Source organism: Nyctibius grandis, chromosome 19, assembly GCF_013368605.1.
Source record: "Nyctibius grandis isolate bNycGra1 chromosome 19, bNycGra1.pri, whole genome shotgun sequence".
Lineage (NCBI taxonomy): Eukaryota > Metazoa > Chordata > Aves > Nyctibiiformes > Nyctibiidae > Nyctibius > Nyctibius grandis.
The window spans coordinates 6,843,684-6,868,095 of NC_090676.1; the positions used below are offsets into that span (position 1 = coordinate 6,843,684).

At 40.6% G+C, this 24,412-nt stretch overlaps 1 protein-coding gene across 6 annotated transcripts in view; it reads right to left on the bottom strand.

The window, feature by feature from the left end:
* The window catches only part of DOK5 (docking protein 5), a 42,786-nt gene that overhangs the window by 12,971 nt on the left and 5,403 nt on the right, over positions 1-24,412 (bottom strand). For 5 of the 6 annotated variants that reach the window (XM_068416259.1, XM_068416263.1, XM_068416260.1 and 2 more), the window contains exon 2: positions 9,003-9,110. In XM_068416259.1, the coding sequence (XP_068272360.1) occupies positions 9,003-9,110 (108 nt within the window). Of the gene's footprint in view, positions 1-9,002; positions 9,111-16,078; positions 16,343-24,412 lie in introns of all 6 variants that reach the window. The other variant, XM_068416264.1, reaches the window with a different exon arrangement.

Sequence of the window (24,412 nt, forward strand, 5' to 3'; positions counted from 1 at the left end):
TTATACTGAGCACATTTACATTTTCTGCAAGTGAACGTGCTAAAGAAGTTCTGTACCTACAAGTACAAACGTTAGCAGAACGCAGCCATATATTTTGGTAATGAATCATTTAGCTATCTAGGATTTGTCCTAATGGAAAGCTCATTTCTTAAAATCAGGCATGTCACACTCCTACTGCTGGATATCCCAGTAATTGTTTCCGGTGTGATGAATCCTGAGGAAGCTGTGACAGGGCTCAGTGAGATCATGAAAGGTCTATACTCTTCAGGGCATAGTAAGCTGTCACTCCATGCTGGCTCGGGAGCCAAAAGCACTTTCAGCAGTTAGGAGGCTCAGAAGTACCAATGGGTCAGCTGCTGTCCGTGTGCCCCGTCAGCCTCTGGTGATGGGCAGCATGGGTTGCCCCAGCCCCTGGGCAGGGAGACACCCTAGATCCTAACAGGGGAGGCAAAGGGCACTTGGCCATGTGGGAGGCTGCTAACTATTGCACAGGGCTGGGGAAGAAAAAACAAACCACCAACGCAAACAGTATCACTAATGACCCTGCATTCAGACTGAGTCATGCACCTCTGGGCCAGATGGGAGCAGATGTTCATAACTGCTGGGAACATGAGGAGGACAAGATTAAAACATTTGCTTTGTCTGCCTACACTAAAGGAGAGACATTTCTGATCAGTTTCTTTTACGATGGCTCCAACCTTGTACATCTTACCTTCACCCCTCCCAGCATCCGTAAGATCACACTTTACCCCCCAGGCTGTCATGTTTTATTCTCATTAGGGCTGCAAGCTGCAGCTACTGCCCAATCTCCCTACAGGAGCTCCTGCAGTCTCTGCATCCCTGGCACAGAGTATCCACCACCCAGTTCCTCTCATTTCTGTACTGCTAGAGACATCCTGTACTTCCCAGTCTCCACACTCCAATCTCCAGCTCACCCCTACCCACCCAAAAGCTTCCAGCCTTGCACACTCTTGCTTATGTGTCATATCCACATTGCAGCTCTAGGACTGCCTCACCTCTGAACCCAGCCACCGGGGTTGAGATTTGCTCCTGCCAATATCTCAGATACCTGTGGTCTCCCTCCAGTCTAGGGCTTCACATCAGAAGCAGTTGGTCATTCCAACAAGATCTACCCAACACACACAATAGGACAGAAGCCACAGCTGTGTCTTGCGACCAAGATTTTTCTTTCTTTAGGTCTCACAGTCAAGAAAAGTTTCATCAAAAGTTACACAGCAGCTCCTCCTCCATCCCACGGCCCAGCACAGCAATCTCCCTTCTCCTTCCGAGTGAGGACAGCCACTTTATGCTACAGTCACTTCAGTGGACCATTAGGGAGTTGTGCAAAACTCAACGTGTCCAGAAGTATGGTGGCTGGGTGACTTGACCTCATGACAGCATAACTTACAACTCCTGCATTCCCCTTTAGAAACAACCAAATAGGAAAAAGGCATGAATATAATGGCACCATTGTTTTGGAGCTGATAATAGCAATAAATTTTTCCTTCTTATCACAAATTCCTCTCAAAAGCCAGTTAGTTACTGCAGTGAAGCACTCCTTTGTAATCTCAAATGCAGAGTAATATATTCCAGTAGAGATTTTACAAGAATCAGCTCATGCTTGAAATACCGAAGTTCATCCTTCTGAACAGAAAGTTTGTTTTCATTTGAATATGCCTTCTCCTACATTTCTTTTTTATTACTGTACTCCTTCTAAGCATATTCTGTTATGAAGACGACAAATAATGTCTTAGATAATCTGCATTATCTCTTATCTGTTGCCTTCGCAGTATTCACAGTGGTCTATTTTGCCTTTCTGGAGTCTCAACTAGCAGTTAATTCATCTCTCTAAACGAAAATTCTCCCTAAGTCAACATAAGAGCAGAGGAGCAGAGGATGAAAACAGAGAGCACACGAGTATGCCATCAACCTGAGTGTTAATGCAAGGGCAACCCGGGCTGATGGGCTTTTCTCTACGTCTGCAGGGTGGGCATACAGGGAAGGGAGGAAGGAAAAAGGGGTACAGACACATGGTGAACATGAACAACTTAATTATATGAGGATTATTTTTTTAATGTGTTTATAAAGCCCTATCCTAAGCCTCTTGCTCATCACTTTGCCCCTACCTCTGAGTGCTATAAGCTGGAATAATGGAGGAGGGACAGGACATGGACCCAATGTAAGTCTGCACACTGCAGCAGTGTGCAGTAAGTCAGGTGTTTGCAGGAATCACCTTATGCCCTGTGTGAATGCAGACTGCTTGCACTGCAAAGCACAGCAGCCGTGTACCAAAAACACACTCTGAGAGCCCTGGCTCACAGCCTGGTCAAATAAAATAGCAGGCGATTTCACCCCTTGGGTGATATCTTGAAGAAATACTGAAATCAATAGTACTGTGTCATTAATTTCACTGATCATCAAATCCTTTGTAACTCATGTTTTCGCTCTGAGCTGGGGAAAAAAGGGTATTTATATTTGAAGAAATGCTAGCTACAACATTTAGCAGCTCCTGGGTTATTCTGTGCTGCATTGACTGCTTGAGAGCTCTTGTCTAATGGCATTTCACAGAGCACAGCCTGAAAGTCTTCACACACATCTGAAGATTTCCTGATGGCATTTGCTTCTGTTGAGCTGCACAAGCTGACACCAAAGCATCTCCCTTTGAAGCGTGACAGACAGGTAGCCCCCAATTCTCACCTCTGACCCAGGTCCAAATGTCTACAGTAATATGCACACACTCTAATCTCTTCCCAGATGGTTTCAGACTAAGTTTTTCTTCAGTACCAGACCTAGCAGACACAGAGAGAACAACAGATGGACAGAATCTGTCACTGTGGGACTCTCTCTGAAGTCAGTGGCACAAGTGATAGCATGCAGACGAGTCACTTGAATTCAGTCTGTCAGCTCATGCATGCCTTCTGTCCCAGACACAACCTTGTGGCACCTCATTTTTATGTCTGGCAAAAATATACTTAATAAGCAGCTGTCCTCTCTTCCCTTTTGGGATTGAACTGCTGAAGTTGCCTTCACCTTTCAGAGGCTCTGAGGTACTCCAGCATGGTAATAGACCCTTCTGGCAAGATCCAGATTTAGCCAAGAAGCTATTCCTGCTGCCAAGGCTCAACAGTGCACCTGCGCTCCTGAGGGAGAAGTTGTCTACAGATCACTTGATATTTGACCTCCTGTGTCGCCCAGTAAGGTGCTTCAAAATGCCATCACTACCCCAGGTGCCTAAATAGCCTCCCTGTTGCTCACCCTTGTGCAACAGATGGCTCAAATTGTCCAGCACATATGCACAAAATTCACACTGAAGAAGTGGCAGGCTGCTAACATCCCCTCTACCACACTTTTGGAAAGGAGTCAGGAGCAGACATCAAACATTTGCAAATATTTGAGGATGAAGTTTTCTTTTTTTTTTTTTTCCTTTTAATTATTTTTAAATAACTCTCCTCCTTCCAGGCTCTTGCAAAACAGTGTTCTCATGGTTAGTTTAATTCATGTATGTTTTATTTATCTGAGATTAATAAGTAATGTACATTTATAAACTTAATTGTAAAAAGATGGGTAAAACACAAATACCAGGCCTAAGACAGTATTAACAGAGAAATTACAAGAATTATGATATTTTCTTAGGGGTTAAAGACCTCGCTTTGCATACTTCTCCCCTCTCCTTTACTTTCAACACTCCTTTACGTTAAGATGACCATCCATATAACTGAAATACATTTCATTAGATTAAGAACTAAAACACATGCAGAGCTGTGCAGTAAGGGAGTTCTGAACCAGGAACAGGGATTAACCATTCATTTCCCAACCAACAGCACAAGCAGACAGAACTTCACCTGACCAGATACACTCAGGCAAAAATTCTCTCCCATTCCCTTCAAAAACATGCCAAACACAGTTTACTAAAAACGGTCTTTAGCTTTCAAACTATTGCTTGAATTAGTACATAATTCTCAAATATGGGTAGTCTTTCGGAACACAACACAAGGGAGTATATTTATTGCCTACACAACTGCCACACTCAATGGTTTTCAAGCATCCTGTGTTTTAATCTTAATTAAGGACTTCATGGTTCTGTCCTGGCTTCCTGAAAATTCCCCCGTGATGAGTACAGGTAGAACACTTCCCAGGACATGTCAGGGGAACACCAATGGAAAATGTTGCTGCTGCAATTCCAGACCAGTCCTGCCTATAAGATTTGCCTGTACATATCTACACCTAGTAAGTATACATAACGTACTAAAATTTTACATAGTTTTTAAAATATTTATTTAAAAATATAAATATATATAAAGAAAATATACAGCCATGCCTATATCTCCCTTTTTCCAGTAGGAAAAATCATCAGCTGCTAGTTTTCACTTGCTCACATACAGAATTGCACACACTGGCCATAACCCCCCTGTAGTCCAACACTGGCTTATTCAAAGAAATTAAAGCCAGGAACAATTACCAGATTTAGACATTCAGATTTTACCATCACTCTCAGAGGCTGCTCCTTCACTGACAAGATCAGTGGAGCCATGCACAATATGTCTTTCCATATGGAAGGACACGTACCTGCCCCTCAGACTCGCAATGAGCCTCGCCGCATGGCATTATAGTGAAGATACCAAAATGCCCTGACAAGTTACTTCAATTCTTTTAAAGCCTCAAACCAGCCATTTCGTTCACAGAAAGTGATAGTGTTCATTAAAATAAATGTTTATCGGGCAGTTATTAGCAGAGTGGTCATACTTTAAACATTTAATTTGCTACCGATACAGTTTTGCATTACCAAGCCTGGAAAACAATTACAAATTACGCAATTCAATTTTCCAAATGGATTATTCCATAACCAGACAGAAAGACTGTTTAAATTACTTCTGCTGTTTCAAGGCAAGATTAATACAATCGGATTAAAACTTAGATCCCCTCGAGGAATCAGTATATTCCTGTCAGCGGTATGCAATTAGTTGAGTTTGTATTGGAATATTAAGGATTCTTCTGGCACATGGCAAAGTCACTTGGAGAAATAAGAATTTCTTCCTTCCTCCAATATTATTTTGTTAAAGCATATGGTAATTGTGGTTGATTATTTACATTTAACAAGTGAAAATGAGACAGCTACCTGAAAGGCAACTCTCTGCACAGATTTTGTAGCCTGGATCCTAATTATTTTCTCTCCCTTGTGGGACCAAGTAAATTAAGTGGGCAATTTGCTTTGTGTATGCAAATTTCCAGTTCACTTCATAAGCTACAGATGACTCTTCTCACATGACCTCTATTTTAGGACACTTCAACGTTTCCACTTTAAAAAAACCCAGAAGATTAGAAAGTATTTAAAGGTCAGTATTATACAAAAAAAAAAAAAGTACTGATTTCTTTTGTTGTTTTAAACTTCCAGTAGCAAGGATGTCACAGTTCAGCCTCTGGTGCAGGGCTGCAGAAAAGGACACATTCATCACGCATTCAAACACAAACAAATTGGAGCCCCTGCTATAACAGAAACACCACCGAGGCACCTCAGAAACACTGCTTGGCACCCCGACTTCAGACAGATAAAGGAGAGACCTTGACTGGATAAAGGTGCCAAGGAGATGTTATATGGTCTCAGACCACAGCCACTCAGCTCCAGTGACTGGCACCACCACGGTGCCAAGAAATGCTCTGGACAGCCTCTTTCCAATAGTAAATCAAAGTAACATTTGCACTTTAATTCATCACAAGCAACAAAATGAAACAACGTAACACTTCAGCAATTTAACACTGCAGTGAACAACGGTGCTATTGAAAAATTAGCTCCATTCATCATTTTTCTTTTTCTACCCTTTACAGTTTTATGATGGATTAAACCTTTCCTGAGACTGACTGGGTGAGCAGAGACTCCTCAGTTTTCTCGATTTGATGCTGCTTTCAAAAGCATTTGAGAATCACTTCAGAACCCAGGTAGGAAGTTAACGACCATGTTCCTGAAACACTGCTAATCTGTAAGTGAGGTTTTCCTCTTACAGTATCACCTATCAGACCGAACTGCATTCATCCTTAGATTCACTAGCACAAGCTTGTAACACTGTGACACTCGACATGTTAACAGGGCTGGCTGGGCTTCTCGTTTGTAGGATTAACTTTTTATTAACTTCTCACAGACAGTGAGAAGCGGCCTTCTGTCCAGGAGTGACAGAATTAGAATAGTCACAGAAAAGCCTCTCCACACATTCAAGCTGTTATTACAACAGCTGCTCTTGCTGACTAAATGTGTATCAAGACAACAGCAATGACCATCCCAGACCCCTGGATGATGTCTTGAGTACCAAAGTTAATATTATATATCAAAATCAGGTTACAAGTCGTGTTAGTTGAAGACTCCATCATATTAAGTTGCTTGTTTGGGTTTTTTTTATTAATAATTAACTATGCTTTTTATAAGAATCAGTTCAACTATAAAGCGGTACAGAGCAGCAGTGACATGTTCTTCTTTTTCAGCACCTCATATTTAATACTGTTAGAAGCTGCATCATTCACCACTTCAGAATTTCACACATTTCCAAAGCTTATTAAAAAAAGAAACTCATTTTTATCCACCTGTGCTCTTTGTAAGTTAACACATTTTGGCCAGAAAATGCTATTTAATATTCATCAGCTTCCTTTCAATAAGGTTTGTTAAAAATAAACAGGACCCGTCAACTTTTATAGTTGATGACTACAACTAGAGGACAGTGAAAAAATGGGGACACTGCAGAGCCCCACTGCCAAACAGCAACACTGCAGGAGTGACTACCCACTGTCCTGGGCAATCACATTTAAACAGCTCGCCTTAGTTAGCACTGCTTCATTACAGAGCAGCAAAGAGGAGTGATAAACATGGAGAACAAAGCTGATGGCAACCTTCCCAGGGTAGCTCCCACAAATGGCAGCGCGATCGCTGCCCAGCCGTCCAGCCTGTCTGCACCCCAGGGGCTCTCAGCAAGCGCATCCACAGCGTCCAGGCTGGCGCGGGGCTGGGAAGAGAGATCTCTCCATTTTATACAGGAGGACTACAGGCTTTCTGGCAGAAAGCTCGGCATTGCATCCCGTAATTTGGGTCTATATACCTGGGACCTGAAGCAGACAGAAGTTCAGGGGAAGGGCTCAGAGTGACTGGAGCTGGCAGTCTAGCTCAGCAGGTCCGAGATACCAAAAAAACGTAGAAGCTCAGACTGATCATCTCAGGTATACTCAGCTTAAGACTCAGACCCCAACACCCCACCCACTCCCCAAAGCAGACTTAGGAAATAATCTGTCAGTTCACTCCTGCTGGAACCACTGCCTTCAGGAGCACACACTGCATTCAGATTGGGTTTACTCCTCCAAAAGGTAAGAATTTCTCTGCCCACTTCCCCTCAAGACATTTGGGTTTAGGACTTCATCCTGCCTGAAATAATCCCTATATTTGGCTAAGTTCTGATAAAAAACACACAAAATATGTGTGTAAGATGTCTTACTGATATGCCAATGTTTCTCAAAACTTCAGCCAGTACTGGGGTTTGCTTTAATGTCTGTAACTACTAATATTACAGATCTGATTACGTACAGTTACAGCTTTCAAAAGCAGAAAGCATGAACTTTGCTGTTACTAAACAGTCGATTCCCAGTGATTGATTGTGGAGTTTGACCATTGTTTATTCCTGTCAAATAAGCTACGAGAAAAATCCAGAAACTAAATTTATAGAAGCAATAGTTTAAAATTAAGTAACTGTTAACTATAGACTAAGTTTTACTTAAAACTGAAAATCCCTCCAAGCTCGTGAGACTTTCTATGGTGCTTTAGTCTGCAGATCCAGACATAGGAAACTGCTGTTAGGTTATATACGTGACAAATAAGTGGAACCTACAGAACTTCTTGAAAGAAGAGAAAAAAGTCCAGCCTGATTTAGATTCCTCTTGGATTTTATATCCATTACCTAATGTGAACTTCAAGTCAGTGTGTGCTGCTAATATATTGCCTTAATACAATGGAAGAAATACAGATTTGCATCAATAATTGACAGAGCTGTACTAATATAAATGCAGCATTTCATACAAAGCTGGAAATTGTCTTATACACACTGTGCAACCTTCGCACACATCAACTGAAAAAAACGCACTTCTCATTACTTTTGAAAGTTGCTTAATGTAAATTTGAATGAACTATTTCTGGGCATGACTTACTACGAATAGCCTCAGGTTTTATGACCAATCAATTACAAATTATGTGGCATGTAGACAGACAAGTCTGAATTCAGACTCAGTATTCCCTCAAGATTTCCTCCTAAATGTATGTCAAAGTGAGTAAGTGCAGATCAGCCTTAAGCTGAGCTGTGCTCGCTGACTCCTAGGAATTTATGCACATAATTCCTAATCTTCTAATATATTAAGCTTTTGCCAACAATGATTATAAACTAAAAGGTTTCTTATTTTCATCTCCATGCCCAGGAGAATTACACATGTAAATTCTCAGATGAATATGAAATGTGCACGTAACTCCAGAGAAGTGATTAGAGGGGAAAACTTCATTCTTTTAATATCGGTGAATTTAGCAAAGGTTTTCACACCATCATTGCAAGAAAAATGTGCACGTTGTCCTTCATTTCTAGCTGTCTACTGTCTTCCCACAGATGCAAAATCCTAGTAAAATGGGAACCTCTAAGTACCCAGCTTTTTGAATTCACGTTACCTTGGATGGTTGTTACTGTAATTAAGAGTAGTAGTAGTCACTGCAAAGTATTTCAGATCCGATTTTAAAAGGTTGAGGAGAGGAAAGGACATCTTCTCTAAAAATAAAGTCATTTTCCATTAGCTTAGCAAGACGTTTGCTACAAAGCAGAAAATAGAACACTTACTCTGCCTCTACTTCACTGAATGAAGGAATACACAAGTCGGTTTAGGACCTTGATAGTAAAAAAGTTCCAATTTTCAGGCCAATTAATACATGTCAACTTCAGATTTCATTCCTGATTGTACGTTAAAAAAAAGTTTGAGAAACAACCAAGTCTTACCTTGTGATAGCATCTAAAGTAAGCAGCTCGTTCATCTGAGAATTTCTCCAGCCTCTTTGGCCCTTTGCTTGAAGCTTTTTTGAATACTAACCAGCATCTCTGGTAAATCTAGAAACACAAGAGAACAAACTTGGCATCTCCAATGACTTAAATATCACTAATATTTGCATAGAAGTTAAACTCATAAATCAGCTGTTGCTCTGGAGCTACAATTAATGACTCTCTTTAGCTTAGACAAAACATAAAATCAAGCTAAGGAATATTTACACCCTATTTCTTTTGAATTATGATACAATTGGAAATTCTTATGAAGACAGTGCATGCTTGCATGAAAGGTGCTAGGAAGAAAGAGCTGTAAGTATGCTTGCAAATGCGGGTCTTTCTAGGAAACAGCTTTTTAAAAATAAAGTGACATACTTTTCCATGTGGATTTGTTACTTGTTCCAGTCTTGCACGCTTAAGACAGACATGAAGAAAGCTCGAGCGGACAGGTAGAAACAGACCTTCCTTCACACAAGTATGAGAGATAAAACTCTAAGTGTATATTCTATGTATAAGGGTAAATGAGGATACATAAGGGAGAAGGAACTGAATTACTGGGTAATGAAAAAGATCATTTAACTGTAGAACCCAGGACCATTCTGACAACCGGCGTTTTGCTTTCAAGGTCCAGGTGAATTTAAATTCAGGTCACTTGGGGCAGACTCTGTCGGTGCAAAGTGGCTGAAAAAACACCTTTCCATCTACAGCATTAAGCCACTTCAACTCTCAAACTTCTGCCACCATTTCTTGCAATCTTCCCACCTATTCTTTAACTGTGGTGCACTTTCTACCATCCTCTTACATTCAAAACCATAGCTCTTAGCTTAGATAACGTACTGTCTGTATAGAAGAAAAGAATTATAAGCCTTGCCAACTGCCTACATTTAATCAGTAATTCCAAAGTAACACCTGGTAAGTTAGAAATAAAACAAAACTGCCACTAAAATTAGTGTGATTTCAAAGAAAAAGATCTGATCAGCATTATCAAGTAGTTCACAGCTCTGGCAGAGCTCCAGCGCAGCACAAATTCACTGGAGTGATCAGTGATGGGACCCATCAAAACATCTCACTGCCTCCAGCTAAGCCAGCACCGAACAGGTAACCAGCAGACAAGGCAACTCCATCCTTTGAACCCCTGATGGGTTTCTAACCAATGTATTCAGCACAAAACAATTCTGTCCATGAAAAGTAGCTATAACTTTTTCTTCTGTACCCAAAAATGATTGTTAGTTGACTAGCTGTGTTTCTTGCACCAGCTTTTGGCTGTTTCTATAAAGCTGTTCAGGGAACCACATTACTCCCCCCCAGCTTTATTACTCTGCCTCACATATGGGCACTCATTCCTGGCCCACTTGGCTGCAGAAGCATTTAGCATATGGACAGGCTGCTCTGATGCCAGGCACCAGCTGAACCTATCAAGGTTTTCTTCCAATTTTCTGGCTTATTGGCCACTCAACCTGTTCTGTTTAATGCAAGGGTTTGAATTGAATTGTTCAAAAACTACTAGACACTGGCCAAAATGACAGCTTACCACCAAAAAAGCAATTTAGATATGCACCCACTTCTACTGGAAGTGACTTTCTACATTTACCTTCTGAGAATCTTGTTTGCTGGGCCCAGATAACCTCATCACACCTGACAAGAAAAACTCTCCAAAACCCCACTCAAAAGAGATCGCCAAAAGTGTAAGTATTCAGCCCTTTTGCTTTTCAAAAACCTATAGTTTTAACTTTAGCAATTAGAAGCCCATAGAAGAGAATCCTATAGTAATGCATTTGCCATTGTACTACACACACGAGGACAACAACTACAACATGATGATGTCCTACTCAGACTATCTACACACAGAAGCACCTCTCTGGGTCAGCGAGCATCTCAAAGCTGTAGCTGCAACAGTGAGCTCAGCAGCACACAGGGGCAGAACAGGAGAATAACATTCTAATACAAATAAGCAGATAAAGTTTTGCTCTGCCTCCAGCTAGGCACAGATCCAGTATGGTTATTGCCCTTCCAAATGCCACTAGGAGCATAAAAGCACTATTAACAATCAACTTCAGTCAAGCATGGTAGATGGCTATAAGTTGGTGCTACTGGAATTTATTACTGCACTTCAACAATGACTAATCCAAGACAAATTCTTGGATTTAGATCAGAATCAGGGCACAGCTGGAGGGGGAGGAACCTGTTCCACATAAGTACCTCTAAGGATGCAAAAGCCAAATCAGCCTACAATATACCTACTAGTCTTTGAGTTTTGGTTCCAATCCTGTATTACAACAATTCTCTAACAAAAGAGTCCCAGGGTTGGAATACGTTATGCCAGTGCCTCAGGACAACATCATCATGGCCCAAGTAACTACACCTATACAGAAGAAATGGCATTCATGATGCTAACTTGAGCAAACTGGAGGGAAGTCAGGACATGAAGGTCCCTCCCCTGAACTTTCTCCTCTTTCTGTATCAGCTAGTCAGCTCTCACCTCTTAGGGAATTTCTAGGCAGAGAGATTCTACCACAATAGTAGTTTAAAGTAGAATATTTTGTTTTGATTAGAGACAAAGAACAATTTTTTGCCAGAATATACAGTACAGAATCCCATTAATGTTAGTGATCTGATGGTTAACTCCTTTCTGCGGAGCTCACATAAACAAATTCAAAAAGAAGATACATCCCTTCACTCGAAACCTGCTTAGCACCTTCAAAAATGAGATAATGGAGCCATCAAGAATAGGCACTATTATCACAGTCCCATTTCTATGCTCCCATGACACATATATCTCACAGATGAACATCCAGCACCATCTTACCTGAGCATAAGCTACACGATACCCTAAACCTCTAGCAATAAAGTAATAAAACAAGGGGGTTGGACTAGGTGACCTTTAAAGGTCCCTTCCAACCCAAACTATTCTATGATTCTATGAATAAACAATTTGGCAGCATCTGCCTAGGAGCACTGAAAGCCCTTCAATGCCGTCAATGCACGGAGGAGAAGATGTTGTGCCCAAGACAGAGAGCTAATCACAGATCCTGTTATAAGCTACAATATAGAGCAAGTAATTAGGTTTTTGACGTCATCATGATCTAGTACGTGTCTGAGACTTGTCAGTATTTCTTCAAGTTGAAGACAGCACGTGAACTGTTTACATTTTTACAGCTGTTTTGACAGCAGCAAGAACCAGCCCCAAATGCTCTTAGGTGCCCATTCTGTCACGTATACTTTGCTCACTTATCCCTCAAATCAACACTTTCACTACTACTCCATGAATAGGAATTAGTTGAAAGTACTGCTGTAATTATTTCCACTCCAAACACTTGGGCTGACAGTGATTAGATAATCCAAACAGCAAATCAGGATCTGATATGCTGAGAGAGAACAGTAATAGCTGTCATTTGCATAACATCTAAAACTTACAGAGCTCTCCCCGTGAGATCTTCCGAGAAAGTCTAACTCAAAATTTAATTCTAGTATCAAAAATTAACATCTACTTGCTATGGTCTCTCCTGAAAATTTCAGCTGCTAACAGCTCATCGAGCAGGTAACAACATAAAACTTGAGGGATATAATGCAACTGTTTATGAAGTGGATCATCCGAAACCCAGATAGGTGATTCAATACGCATGTCCAAGGTCACATCAAAACAGTTCTATTTTTGGCTCTAAAGATCAGCTAATATAAATCATTACCACAACTGAAGTCAAAGATGGAGCGACTTCAAAGGAATGATGCAATCTGAGCATTTGGATTCCTGCCTCTCAGTGCTATGCCTTCAACACCAGGCAGGATTGCTCAGCCATTCCCGTGCTCCTTCTGGTGCTGGAAATACACTGTGAAGCAAAGGAGCTATTAACCTCAGCTGGAACTGGCCAGCATCTGGCTGAGTAAAGTGGAAAAACTTCTTTTGACTTTCCTGGGTTTCACGGTTCAGTTGTGGTTTGAGAATACTCTCATGCAGAGAGGGAAACCGAAACCGGAGGCTTGCTGTCCTACGTGATCACCCAAACCCCTGGACCGCTCTGGAAATGGGTGTGGGGAGAGAGGGAGACCTGTCAGTCTTCACCACCTCCCAGCTGATCAGAAAAGCAAGATAAAAAAAGAGCTAGATTTTTGAGTGTCTAAAATGTCATTCTTTATACATGGACAAACTGTTCCAGACAAGAAACAAACATTTGAATTTAGAAACTAAAATTTGCTTTTCAGTCCAAAGGAAGCGTACCCCACCCCTCAATATTGTTCTTCAGCAACTGATCTAAAAAAGCATTCGAAATAGCTAAATATTTAGAAATTGGACGGGGGAAGAGCTGTTTTTCATTTCTGGGGGCAGGAGGGTTAAAACTGACTATTTTTTAAACCTAAGATATGTGGCTTCCACTACACTATGGCAAAGCAAAGCCTATTTTACTTCAGGACATAACAATCCCACCTCTTATTTATTTGTTATCTAAGAGGGATTTAGAGAAGTCAGAGACAGTAGCACAAAGTCTCATCTGGCAAATTTCTCCTGCGCAAACAAGAAGTGAGCCTTCAGGGAAAGATGCCCTATTTTATTCCTGTGTTGTGTTTTTCTGCTCTCTGCCCTAAAACAAAGAATTCCAATGAGCTGCATTTACAGGGACACTGAACTTGCTGTCAAATAAACACAAACTTTGCTTTTTTAAAAGCAGTAGCTGAAAGCACTATCATGCAGCTTGGGATGATTACCAGAAAGCCTGGCTGTTGCCAGGAACTTGCCATTTGTGACTCTGATAACCTCTAAAAACAGATAATCTAGTAAAGGCACAGCACAATAGCACAAGAAATTTCTCACAGTATGTTCTGAACTTTTTTTTTTTGTAGGAAAAAAAATGCTGCCACTTTATCTACGACTGATAGATAGCTCACCCACTGAAATACCTCAGTTGTATATGGAAAATTGTTTGAGTATTTTTGCCAGGGAGTGTCCAGTGGATTGGAGTTCCAGGTACAACATCCCTTCCAACAGGGATTTGTTTCACACAGGAAATTTGTCAGCTAGTGCTAAGTGTTTGGATCTTAATTCCTGTATATATATTAAAAAAAAAAAAGCGCATTAATCTGTCACTGCTGATTCAAAAGGTGATAAAGAACCCTAAAATAGAATTCCCAGCCAGAAGGAAATTTGTGAGGAGATTGGATCTAGAATTTTGCTTTGCATCTAGAAAAATGAAATATTGCCAACAAAGGCAGATTGCAGCTCATTCTTTTAATTATATTCACTCCTCAGACACGTCTGAAGCAGTAGGTCTCCATTAGGTAGCTGTTTCTTCACGTACAAATGGAGGACTGCTTTCTAATAAAGAGGTCTATGTATCAGCAAGTATGATGGTGCCTTATGTGTCATGTTGAATGGGACTGTGTGGCTCTAGTTAAGACTACACAATCTTTCCATGACTTCACAAAATAGAAGTACTTAATTTGAAAGTATTTCTTCCACAAGGTTGAGACTTGCCTCTACTTTTCCGGCGCAGCTTTGTCCCTTGCCCACTTCATCCCCATATTGGCAGCTGTGTTCAGCTCTATTTCATTATGAAAAACACAATATAAATATAAAACAATTACAAGTAGATGGATTACTAGAATCACATAGCTGTAAACATATCTAACTTGTACTGAAATGTGTTTAGCATGACTTAAACGGTACGTAGAAATGTAGCCTGGTTCACTGGCTTTGTAAAATAAGCAGCAAAGTTGTCCACATGTTGTCTGTAAAGATATCGCTGCACTTGGCAACAAGACAATTTCACTTTCCCAGAACACCCATTTAAAGTGAGTGTGTTATGAGTAAGCAATATTGCATTATTCATTGTGATCAGGTTATAATGACTACATAAATCAAAGTTGGTTTACATCAAGCTATCTTCGTCTCTGGGGGACTAAAGAAAATAATCTAGATTTCTCTTTCCCCCGAGAAACACATTTGTGGAGAGACAAACCTCACTCCTTCCTCTCATTCCTCATACATCTTCAGAAACAACATTTTATACTAAGAAGTCACAACAGCTGCTAATAGGGAATGAAGCTGTAATATTAACTCTGTGCCTGCTCAGAATGCACAATATTGCTCAGTATTGCAATGTTTTTTCGTCAAGTTATAAAATCTGGCTTTGGCACTGGCCAGAACTTGATATAAGACCAATGCACAAAAAACCACTTGGCAGATCTTTATGAATCTATATGCCTTCATTTACTCTTACACTTATTAATGCAAGTCACAACAGAGCATAGAGTCATACATGTCTACTGCTGTAAAATACGAGGCATTTTAATCAGTCTTTCCTCTTCAAAAACTCTTTATTTCTACCCCTTCCCTCCCAGATGGCATTGCATCAACCAGAAGTGGGATTTTTGTTGATGGTTCAGGCCCAGAACTCAAAGCCATTCCTCCAGCCTTAGTTTAAAACACCGAACAGCTGGATTTGAGCCTGCAGATGCACTCCCACTTGGCACACTAGTTAGAAGGCAACTATGGTCCTTCACAATTACATGGGATTCATTCCACAGACAAGATTTACTTACTGCCAAAACCACCTCAGCAACTGAAAGTTTACGTGTTGTGATCTAGGGCACATTATCTGAGCAACAGCAGGGTGGTGAAGAGAATAACCTAAGCACAGACAGTAAAATGGCTCACCCAAGATTACCTAACAATTTAGTAATGGAGCCTTTGTTTTATTTCGTGTCTATACTATGCTCTGTGACAATGGAATTGACAGGGAAACACAAGCAGCATTTTACAGGTTTTGCTTGTAACTGGTATATATTAGTCATTGGTTCAGACAGAGGGGAAAAAATGCTCAACAAAAATGCTGCTGCTGCTGGCACAGGTCACCTCTGGCAGATTTCAAGATGTAACAGGCTCATTAAAAGACAAGAAGGGATTTGCTGATGCATTGCAGCCTGGTAGAAGATTTTTTTATTTTTTTTAAATTTTTTTAAGGGACACCTGGGAACTTATGAGAGCCCTTTACAGTGAATCACTGCAACTGTCAATACAGTAGTTTAGAAGCAATATGTACCCCTTCAAATTGTTGATGCACTCAGCAGCTGGAAGTCTAGAGTTCAGAGGCATCTTAATTACAGATCCTGGCCAGATGATGAAGCACATTACCAGTGAAATCTCTCTGACATACAATCTTTTGAGGGCTTTGGAAGGACACTATGGTTCAGTCCACACAGGGCAGAGAAGCCACCAGACTTGGGGGGACACCTAAAACGGCATTCTGGACCTCAAGGGGCAGGGAAAGGGCTCCAGGAACGCAGGACACCCAGGAGGTCGGCACCTGGAACAGAAAAGTGAGAGCTGCTAATGCAAAACGCCATTAAGAAGACAGGGCTGAGATTTAGGACTTGCTTATCCCACATGAGTATCGTAAGTGTTCTACAAAGGAGTAATTTCTTTCCCTTCTCTACTCAGAGCATGGTGCCTTGAATTTGCATTGGCAGGTGCTCCTTACATGCAACTCGCAGGAGACTTGTTGATAAACTAACATGTAAATAAATAAATTACACTGTGTAATAAACTACACAGGAGATGTAAGGGATAAGCAGTCATGCTGTTTGATGTGATGGAGGGCAATATAGAACTTGACTCCATTTTTTGGTTTCTCTAATGACTGTCTAGAATTTCAGGACCTAGAACACATTAAAAGCAAGACTTCTCTCCCTGCAAAAGTGATGAGTTGGATGCAGTACCATTAGAAAGAGAGCATTACCTGAAATATCCTTCCACTTAGGCTCTTCTTTACAGACTTACAGCCTTCAAAGTACAGGGTTGCTGGTTTGTTGCGTTGTTTAAAATCGTACCCAGAAAAGGTTATAATTCTGGGCTGCATTAGGCCATTAGAGGAGAGTGCCTCCAAGTGCCAGAGAGCATTTACAGCAGAAACCCTCCCCTGCTAACTAGTGATGATTTAAATAAGTCAGACTGGAGCTAACTATCTGATTTGGTTCCTTGAACATCTGCTAAGCTTTATATATGGGCACAGTTAATTCTAGGCATGCAACTGGACAGAAGAAAATCAGCCTAGGACTCTTAACTGCTAAAGGAAGAAAAAATAGTAAAGGCTTCAATGCAGACTGAAAACTGGCTCCGTGCAGCCAGCTCATGCTGCTGAGCTCTGCAGAGTGCAGTTGGATGTGCTGTCCTGCTGGGTCAGGCCATTAGTGCGGTCCAGTGAATTAACACAATTTAGTACTGTATCAGAATTAGGTAACTGCTGAATAACTTAAAATGACTGTGATGAATTATGGTTTGGAATTATTCTTTTTTGTCACTAAGTATCTGACTTGGTTACTTTAATTACAAGGGCTATAAGGGGAAAATGGCATTGATACAGCTCATTAACAGTTCATGGAGCTCACTAATTAGTACATCAGTTGCAAAGAGGCTGCAGAGCACACATGTGCTAACCCTTGGTAACAGCCACTCACAGCTTTAACAAGAACACAAGCTCACCTGCTAAAGCCATGGTAGGGGGATGCTCTCCTGAACGCAGCTGTCAGAAGGCACAGATGGGCATTGCTCCACATTTGGAGATGAACTGTACTTGCTCACGAACTCCCAGCAACAGGCTTTGTTTCAGCCCCCCAGAGCATACAACCCTTTGTAAGAGTTGTATTTCAGAGTCGGACTTGTAATTTTAAGACTATACATAATGAGACAAAGGCAGAAAGTGCACACGAATTGGGCCTTTATCTCAGTAGAGCATTCTTCAGCAGTAAGCTGCCAGCATCCAAAGCCAGATATGGGAGAAGAGCTTTAGTTTCTCAGTCTTCCGTGTATGACCTGAACAATTCAGCTGTACCTGTTGCCACTTGCCCACCTGTTAAATTGAGTTAATGATGCTTGTTATGTGCTGCTTGGAGAGCCAAGGATGACAAATGCCCTGCAAGCCCATAACTAACAGATGGGTATGACTGCCCATTTCTGGCTTGCTGTCAGTCTTTGCCATCCACCAATTAATTTAACTTCAAGCTTCAGAAAGCATCACAGGTTTCCTGTAACAAATACATTACTTGAGGTGTCTATAGGGATGGGAGGTAAGTCTCAAGGTTAGTTCATCGTACTGTCCCAACACAAGGTAACCTTATCTTATTCCTTCCACATTTTTCTTTCAATCCTGACATCAAAGCTACGCAATGAGCCATGGGTCATTCCCCCAACCTCTCTGGAGCTTGGATCAATTTTAAAATCAAAGTGAATCTGCATGAAATAGCTAACAATGCTACCAAGTGAGTCACTGCAAGTTGGACTTCATGAAAATATAGTGCTTTCTTAAAAGTGACAGAGTTACAGCTCATTAAACCATAGTAACAAGCACTTCAACATTGCCTTACAGGATTACAGCAAATAATTGAAGCCATTTGCCTAGACTGCTAGATGGACTGATACTCTGTTCAAAGCTGCTCCGGGGAGAAGCCCACAGCACCAAAATGCATTTCCCTTTTCAAGCACTTTGGTGCACTGGCTTCAGAGTGATAACCTTCAGTGTATCCTGAATTACCGAAAGCACATGCACAAAAGGTCCCAGTCAGAGCAGAAAGCCCACAGGGCCTGTGGATGGACTCCATCCTGGGTATGAACTGATGACCCTGCACATAAGAGCTCCGTTGCTCTGCTAGAACTTTTAAAGCTACAACCAGAAGAAACATGCCACTAGTTTGTCCAATATTTTTAAAACAAAATTCAGGCAGTTTTCTAGTAAAGGTGCAACTGAGGCTGGGGGAGGGTTTTGTTTGTTTATTGGGTTTTTTTTTCTTTTATTTTGGGTTGAGGGGGGACGTACTAATACTGACTTAAAGAAACACAGATTAAAACGAGGATTCCAAAGCCAATATTTCCCTGGTAGACTTCAGCTTTCCACTGGCTCTTGCAATCCTTTTGCATTTGCTTAGGCTAATCTACACATTAGTTCAAATGGACAAACCCAATTTCTATTCATTTCTCACATCCCACCTGTGTAGTATTAATAAAAGAGTTCAGGAGTTCATTCATATTTAGGTAGACTCCATCCTCAAGAAAGTATGACTGCTACATAAAAAATGTCTACGAAAGCTTAGCAGAATACTGTCTTAATTTGCTTTACTTCATTTTACAGAGAATAGGCACTTGTATTTTACCATAAGCACTGTGCCAAGAGTACGCCACTCAACAGTATGCAGTTAATTCAGCACAATCAGCTAACATCCATCCTCACTGGTGTGGAGACATTAGCGCAAGCAGTAAGAGGAATTTTTCCATTGCTGACCATAGGGCATTGATAGTTCCCCAGATAAACATTACTTGGTACATAAAGGGACAACTTAATCTCCTACATTAATGCTACTGGGCAGAAATATCACTGATTTTACTGTATTGATATTTTGATTTGAAACAAATTACATTATTTTCAGTAAAGGGGAAAAAAAACACCACTGTTCATTCCAATAGCTTGAACTTTCACTGGTATTTCTGACAGCACTTGATGAAGTCAGACAAGAAGATAATAGGAACAGTCCATCATCTTCCATGGTATACCTAAAACTACACAAACATCAAATTGAGATGTCAGTCCCTAGTGCAGACCTTACATCTGTTACTTTCTTTCAAGTGTTTCCACAAACATGGCAAAATGTTAATTTATCACTGATCTAACTTCAGGGTAATGCCCATATACACCAGCAGGAGAATTACCTTCACACTGTGTAACGAATTGATGATGAAAAGGCATCAAAAGCATGGAAGACTAAATTTCACCTGTTTATAATTGGGATTTCTTTTCCTGTACTGCCTTTACAATCACTCTTGGCATACCCTTTCATATGCAGAGCAGCTAGTGCAGCCACCTCCAGAAAAAGTGTCAGACTTTGTCTAGCAAAGGAAGAGGAAATAGTGAAAATGCAGAACTGGGACCCACAACTGGCAGAAGATGAGGCAAGTGTCTGAGATAAAAGCAGAAGAAAAAGGCTGTTCCAGTCAGGGTTTCATTAGACTTGTTAAAATGAAAACTACACCTTTAGAACAAGCTAGCAAATGGGTAAGAACCACTTGTTTATTAGTTAACTCAGTTTATGAAAAAAAGGCAAATTTAGAGTCCCATTGTTTTGCTTAACAAACTAAGCCCATCTTCCAAAGAAGAACATGGAAGGTAATTTACCAAAAAACATATGCTGGAAAGCATAAGAAAAGTTATTCCTGCTCCTAAAAAGGGCCACCATTGAAACAGGGATTTCATACTCCAAATCATGATCTGCATAATCTCCCATCTTCTACCTCTTGGAGAAAAACTGTCACAGTTCTTAGGCTTGTTTTTTGGGACTTTGGTGGGAATTTTTTGGAACCAAATTAGGCTCTCTCTTGTTTCTCTGCACACAATCCTAAAGATCAGATTTGCCTATTTTTAAGATACACAAACCTCCAGATTTTCCAGCTCAGTTTAGAATCATAGCTTGGGCTATGAGTGATATCCAAACCAAACTCAGATGCTGCCCCAAAATGAAACTCGGATAGGAAAAGCAGTGTGATGAAAAATGGGGGGCCATGGGAAAGATATCAGACCCTTGCTTCTCCATCCTGTTTTCACAAGGCAAAAATTAAGATACATTAAGAGAAGAAACAAAATGTAATTCCACCATGTGAGTTGCAAAACCTCTTTTTAACTCCTCCTGAATACAGTGCTAAGCACCCTGGTCCTCTATCACAGAGATCACACAAGGTGAGCAGCTTCCGAACGACAAGCACTTTTCTCCAGCTCAGTTTCTTTGCTTCAAGGATCTTTGCTTCAATTCCAGAGGTAATCCCATCAAGACATCTACTGACTTGGACTCAAATCCCATTAACTTTGTGCCAGAGGAAATCCAAAGGGGACTTGCTCAAGGGCTGATAGACCCAACGCCAGCAGCCAGATGGAGCTGTATTAGGTCTTGAATGACGTTTACTGGTATTCCTCCCCTTACCAGCTCAAGGATAAAAACTCAAACTTTCTAAGCAATGTCCTGGATCCTATTCCTGCTGCCACTGACAAGTTTCAAGCAGTAAGAAATCTTAATATCTGTGAATATGTTCCAACACCTTATTTAACAGTTTTCTAAAAATATGGATATCCAATGGGCTTAATATCTTGCAGGTTGAAGTTGGTACATAAGAAATCTGTTCAGTTTTTCTCTGTCTCAATGCTTCCAGACTGAAAGGAGCTGTATAGGTGAACACAAGAGTTTTGTTGATAAAGCTGCTTCAAATGTAGATGTAGGCAGACAACCTTTCCTTCTCCTTCCACCCCCCAGCCTTACATCATTCTTGTTTCCAGTTTTCACAGCTCATACTCTAAAATTCCCATATTAGCTTTCTGGCATGCTTATTCAAGCACAAATCTCTTTAACCATATGGTTCTAGTCCTGCAGACTGTCTCTCCCCCATTTTACCTCTACTCCTACAGGGTTTCACGGAAACAGTGCTATGCAAAACTTGTAAAAGTACATGTCATTTTAAACGTTCAACACCAATCTTCTGAATGAAGTTTCTACAGAAGTTAGTTTAATTAAAATCAAGAACAGAAAACCCTGAAAGCTTCACACCTTTTCAGCTTCTGACAATCAAAAATTTCTACTGATGTTTAAAAAAAAAAATAAAAGGCTGAAGTGGACAAGTCCAAAACTTTATACAAAGTTTTTCCAAACTTCTAAGCACAAATCAGAAGTTTTCCCATCCAGTCCTAAAGCAAGCATATGCAGAAAGCGTTAATGTTATACTTCCCGGGTAACAGCCTATAGCACAAAATTGTTGTATTTTACCACTTAAATCTAGTATATGGCCACCGTCCAACATGTAACTTCTCATGCAATACTCAAATGCAAAAGAGATTAACAGCCTCCTAATTTTAGGTGAATTTTTCACTTATTTTCTAGACATGTAAAAAAAAATCTTTAATATTGCAGGTAAAGCATTAATCAAAGCAAGAAGCAGTCCAGAAACCTAAGAATGATTTTTCATTAGGTTTTAAATCATTTTAGAAATATCCAAGTACTGCACATGCTACTCCACTTAAGCAAGCATTTCCTAGAAACAGGCAGCTAGTTACAAAGTTGTGAAGAAGTCAGCTCCGTCCCCTGCCACAAACTGAAGACTAAACTATTACAAATTCCTGTTACAGGGTCAGCGAGGACAGCCCTAGTTCTGTGCTGGAGGACACTACTTACAGCACATTCCTTCATGCTGATGTGATCAAGAGTTTTGGGGCCAGTCAGACCCGTCAAGCAAACAAAATGGACACACACAGAGATCTAGTTTCTGTCCTTAACAAGGTTAATACTAAAGGGGGAACAAGTCTACCGTTGTAGTTCCAGCAGTCACATCCTTCAGAAGAGACCCTGTTACAGTTACCTACCACTTTTCACTTGCCCAGTTTCACTACGATCAAGACTTTACTGAATTTAAACAGTGTCCAGAAGAACAGCACCCACACAAACTTTTCTGACTATATGTTAATGTGATCCTTGCACCAGTGAGATCAATGGTATCAACATAGCTGCTTTCAGAAGTACAACTTCTGATTTTTCTCCTTCCCTCCACTCCACAAAGTCAGGTCCTACTCAATAACCACATTTCCAGTGCCATTCAGCACTTGCATAAGACCACCCTTACAATGAGAAATCACTTAATCATGTCCAAGTTGATCTGGAGAGGAGCAAAAAAATCAAATTATGTCACCCCATCAGTCAGGGCAAGGGCACTGATGAAGAAAGGCTGAACCCCCCAATTCACATTCCCCCCAAGCACAGCCAGGAAAGTGCCCTGCAAAAGGAACAGTTGGAAAGAAAAGTTCTGGGCTGAACCTGATTCAACTTCAGCTCTTTGAACAACCTAGTTGCTAGAAGTATTGGCAGGAGTTCCTCCATCTTTAACAAAGGTGGTTGCCATGACTGAAACCCTGGAGGACACTGGCCAATCTCCGTGTCCTTAGGAAACTCCCATGGACAAACACAAGTGGTATCAGAATTGCACTTTGGGGCTTCAGCTGCTAAATCCCTGCTAACCCTCGCTTTGGGTGCTCAGATCTTTTTCTTGGATCCTGCCCAAATTTCCGTGGAGGACCCACTCTAATAGACAGATGAGGCTGATCATTCCTTGCATAACAAGGAGGTGCCTCCAACAGATGGGGTTACACACAACCCCAAGAGCAGGCTGTGCAGACTGTGGATTTAATTAGAAGTGTTGTTAAACAGATAGGACTGCAAGAACAGTTCTGTGCCTCGCCTTCTAAGTGCAAAGTGGAAGATACCTCATGAGACAGGATTCTGCAAAAATCTGTTAGCAGTGTTTCCTTTGCCAGACAGAGGTACAAGAAACAGATTGCTGGGTAAAAAAACTCCACTTTACCCCTCTCTTCCTCTCCGTGAGCTTTATCCTCTAACAAATAGACATAGAAGTCTCTACAGAGACCTGCATTTTTAGGAACAGACACTTAGCTGTTAGCAAAGCTCCATTAAAGTCAATGGATCCTCCCAAATGAGTGTTTTTAATAGCCTGTAATAATTTGATAGTAATACAAACTTGTGGAGCAGACTCAGACCTCCACATGCAAGAAATACCTTCATAAAACCACCGGAATCATAAAATAAATCAGGCTGCCTGTTAATAACATCCAATTTTGAGAGTTCTGCACAGTATTTTTAGTGTTCAGATTGTTTTTCTGGGTTGTAAACATCCAGTGTATCTAGTTAGCAAAAGTATATGTTCTAGAAAGATAAATATTTTGTAAGGCTTTTCTAACAAACAACAAATTGCCAGGACTATTTGTTTTAAGTACTTCCATCATGCAGAAGCAGTAATCTATGTATATTAATTCAGCAGCATATGCTGTCTTACACTGTTCTAATTTTAATAACCCTGCCTTTTACAAAGAAAAAGACTTAATCCTCTTCTAGAATACAGGTCACCTTAATTTTCATATGCAACTTATTTCAGCATTTCCTATTCTGCTTTTAGATACATATGATCTTTAGCGTTTCCTTGACTTCTTTGTGAAAACATGCATTTAAGCTTGGGAAAGCTACTTCTATGTCTCTGAGAGCCAAAGTTCTTTTACAGCTCCAATTCTTGCATCTTCACCATGAAATTAAGAGACAGACAACCTGAAGTAACACGTTGTGATAGCCAGGGAACAGAAACAGTTTAAATGTTAAAGAGAAGTTTGCTGAAGCAGAAAGTATCACAACTGTTATACTTTCTTTGCTTTATAATTAAAGAAATAAGTATGAAAACAACAGCACATTTCATTTTTTAACCATAATTCATTCCTTACTTCAACCTGGATTTATATTGGATTATGGCATAGACTTCTTGTATCAAAAGTCTTCCAGAATAAAGACATTTT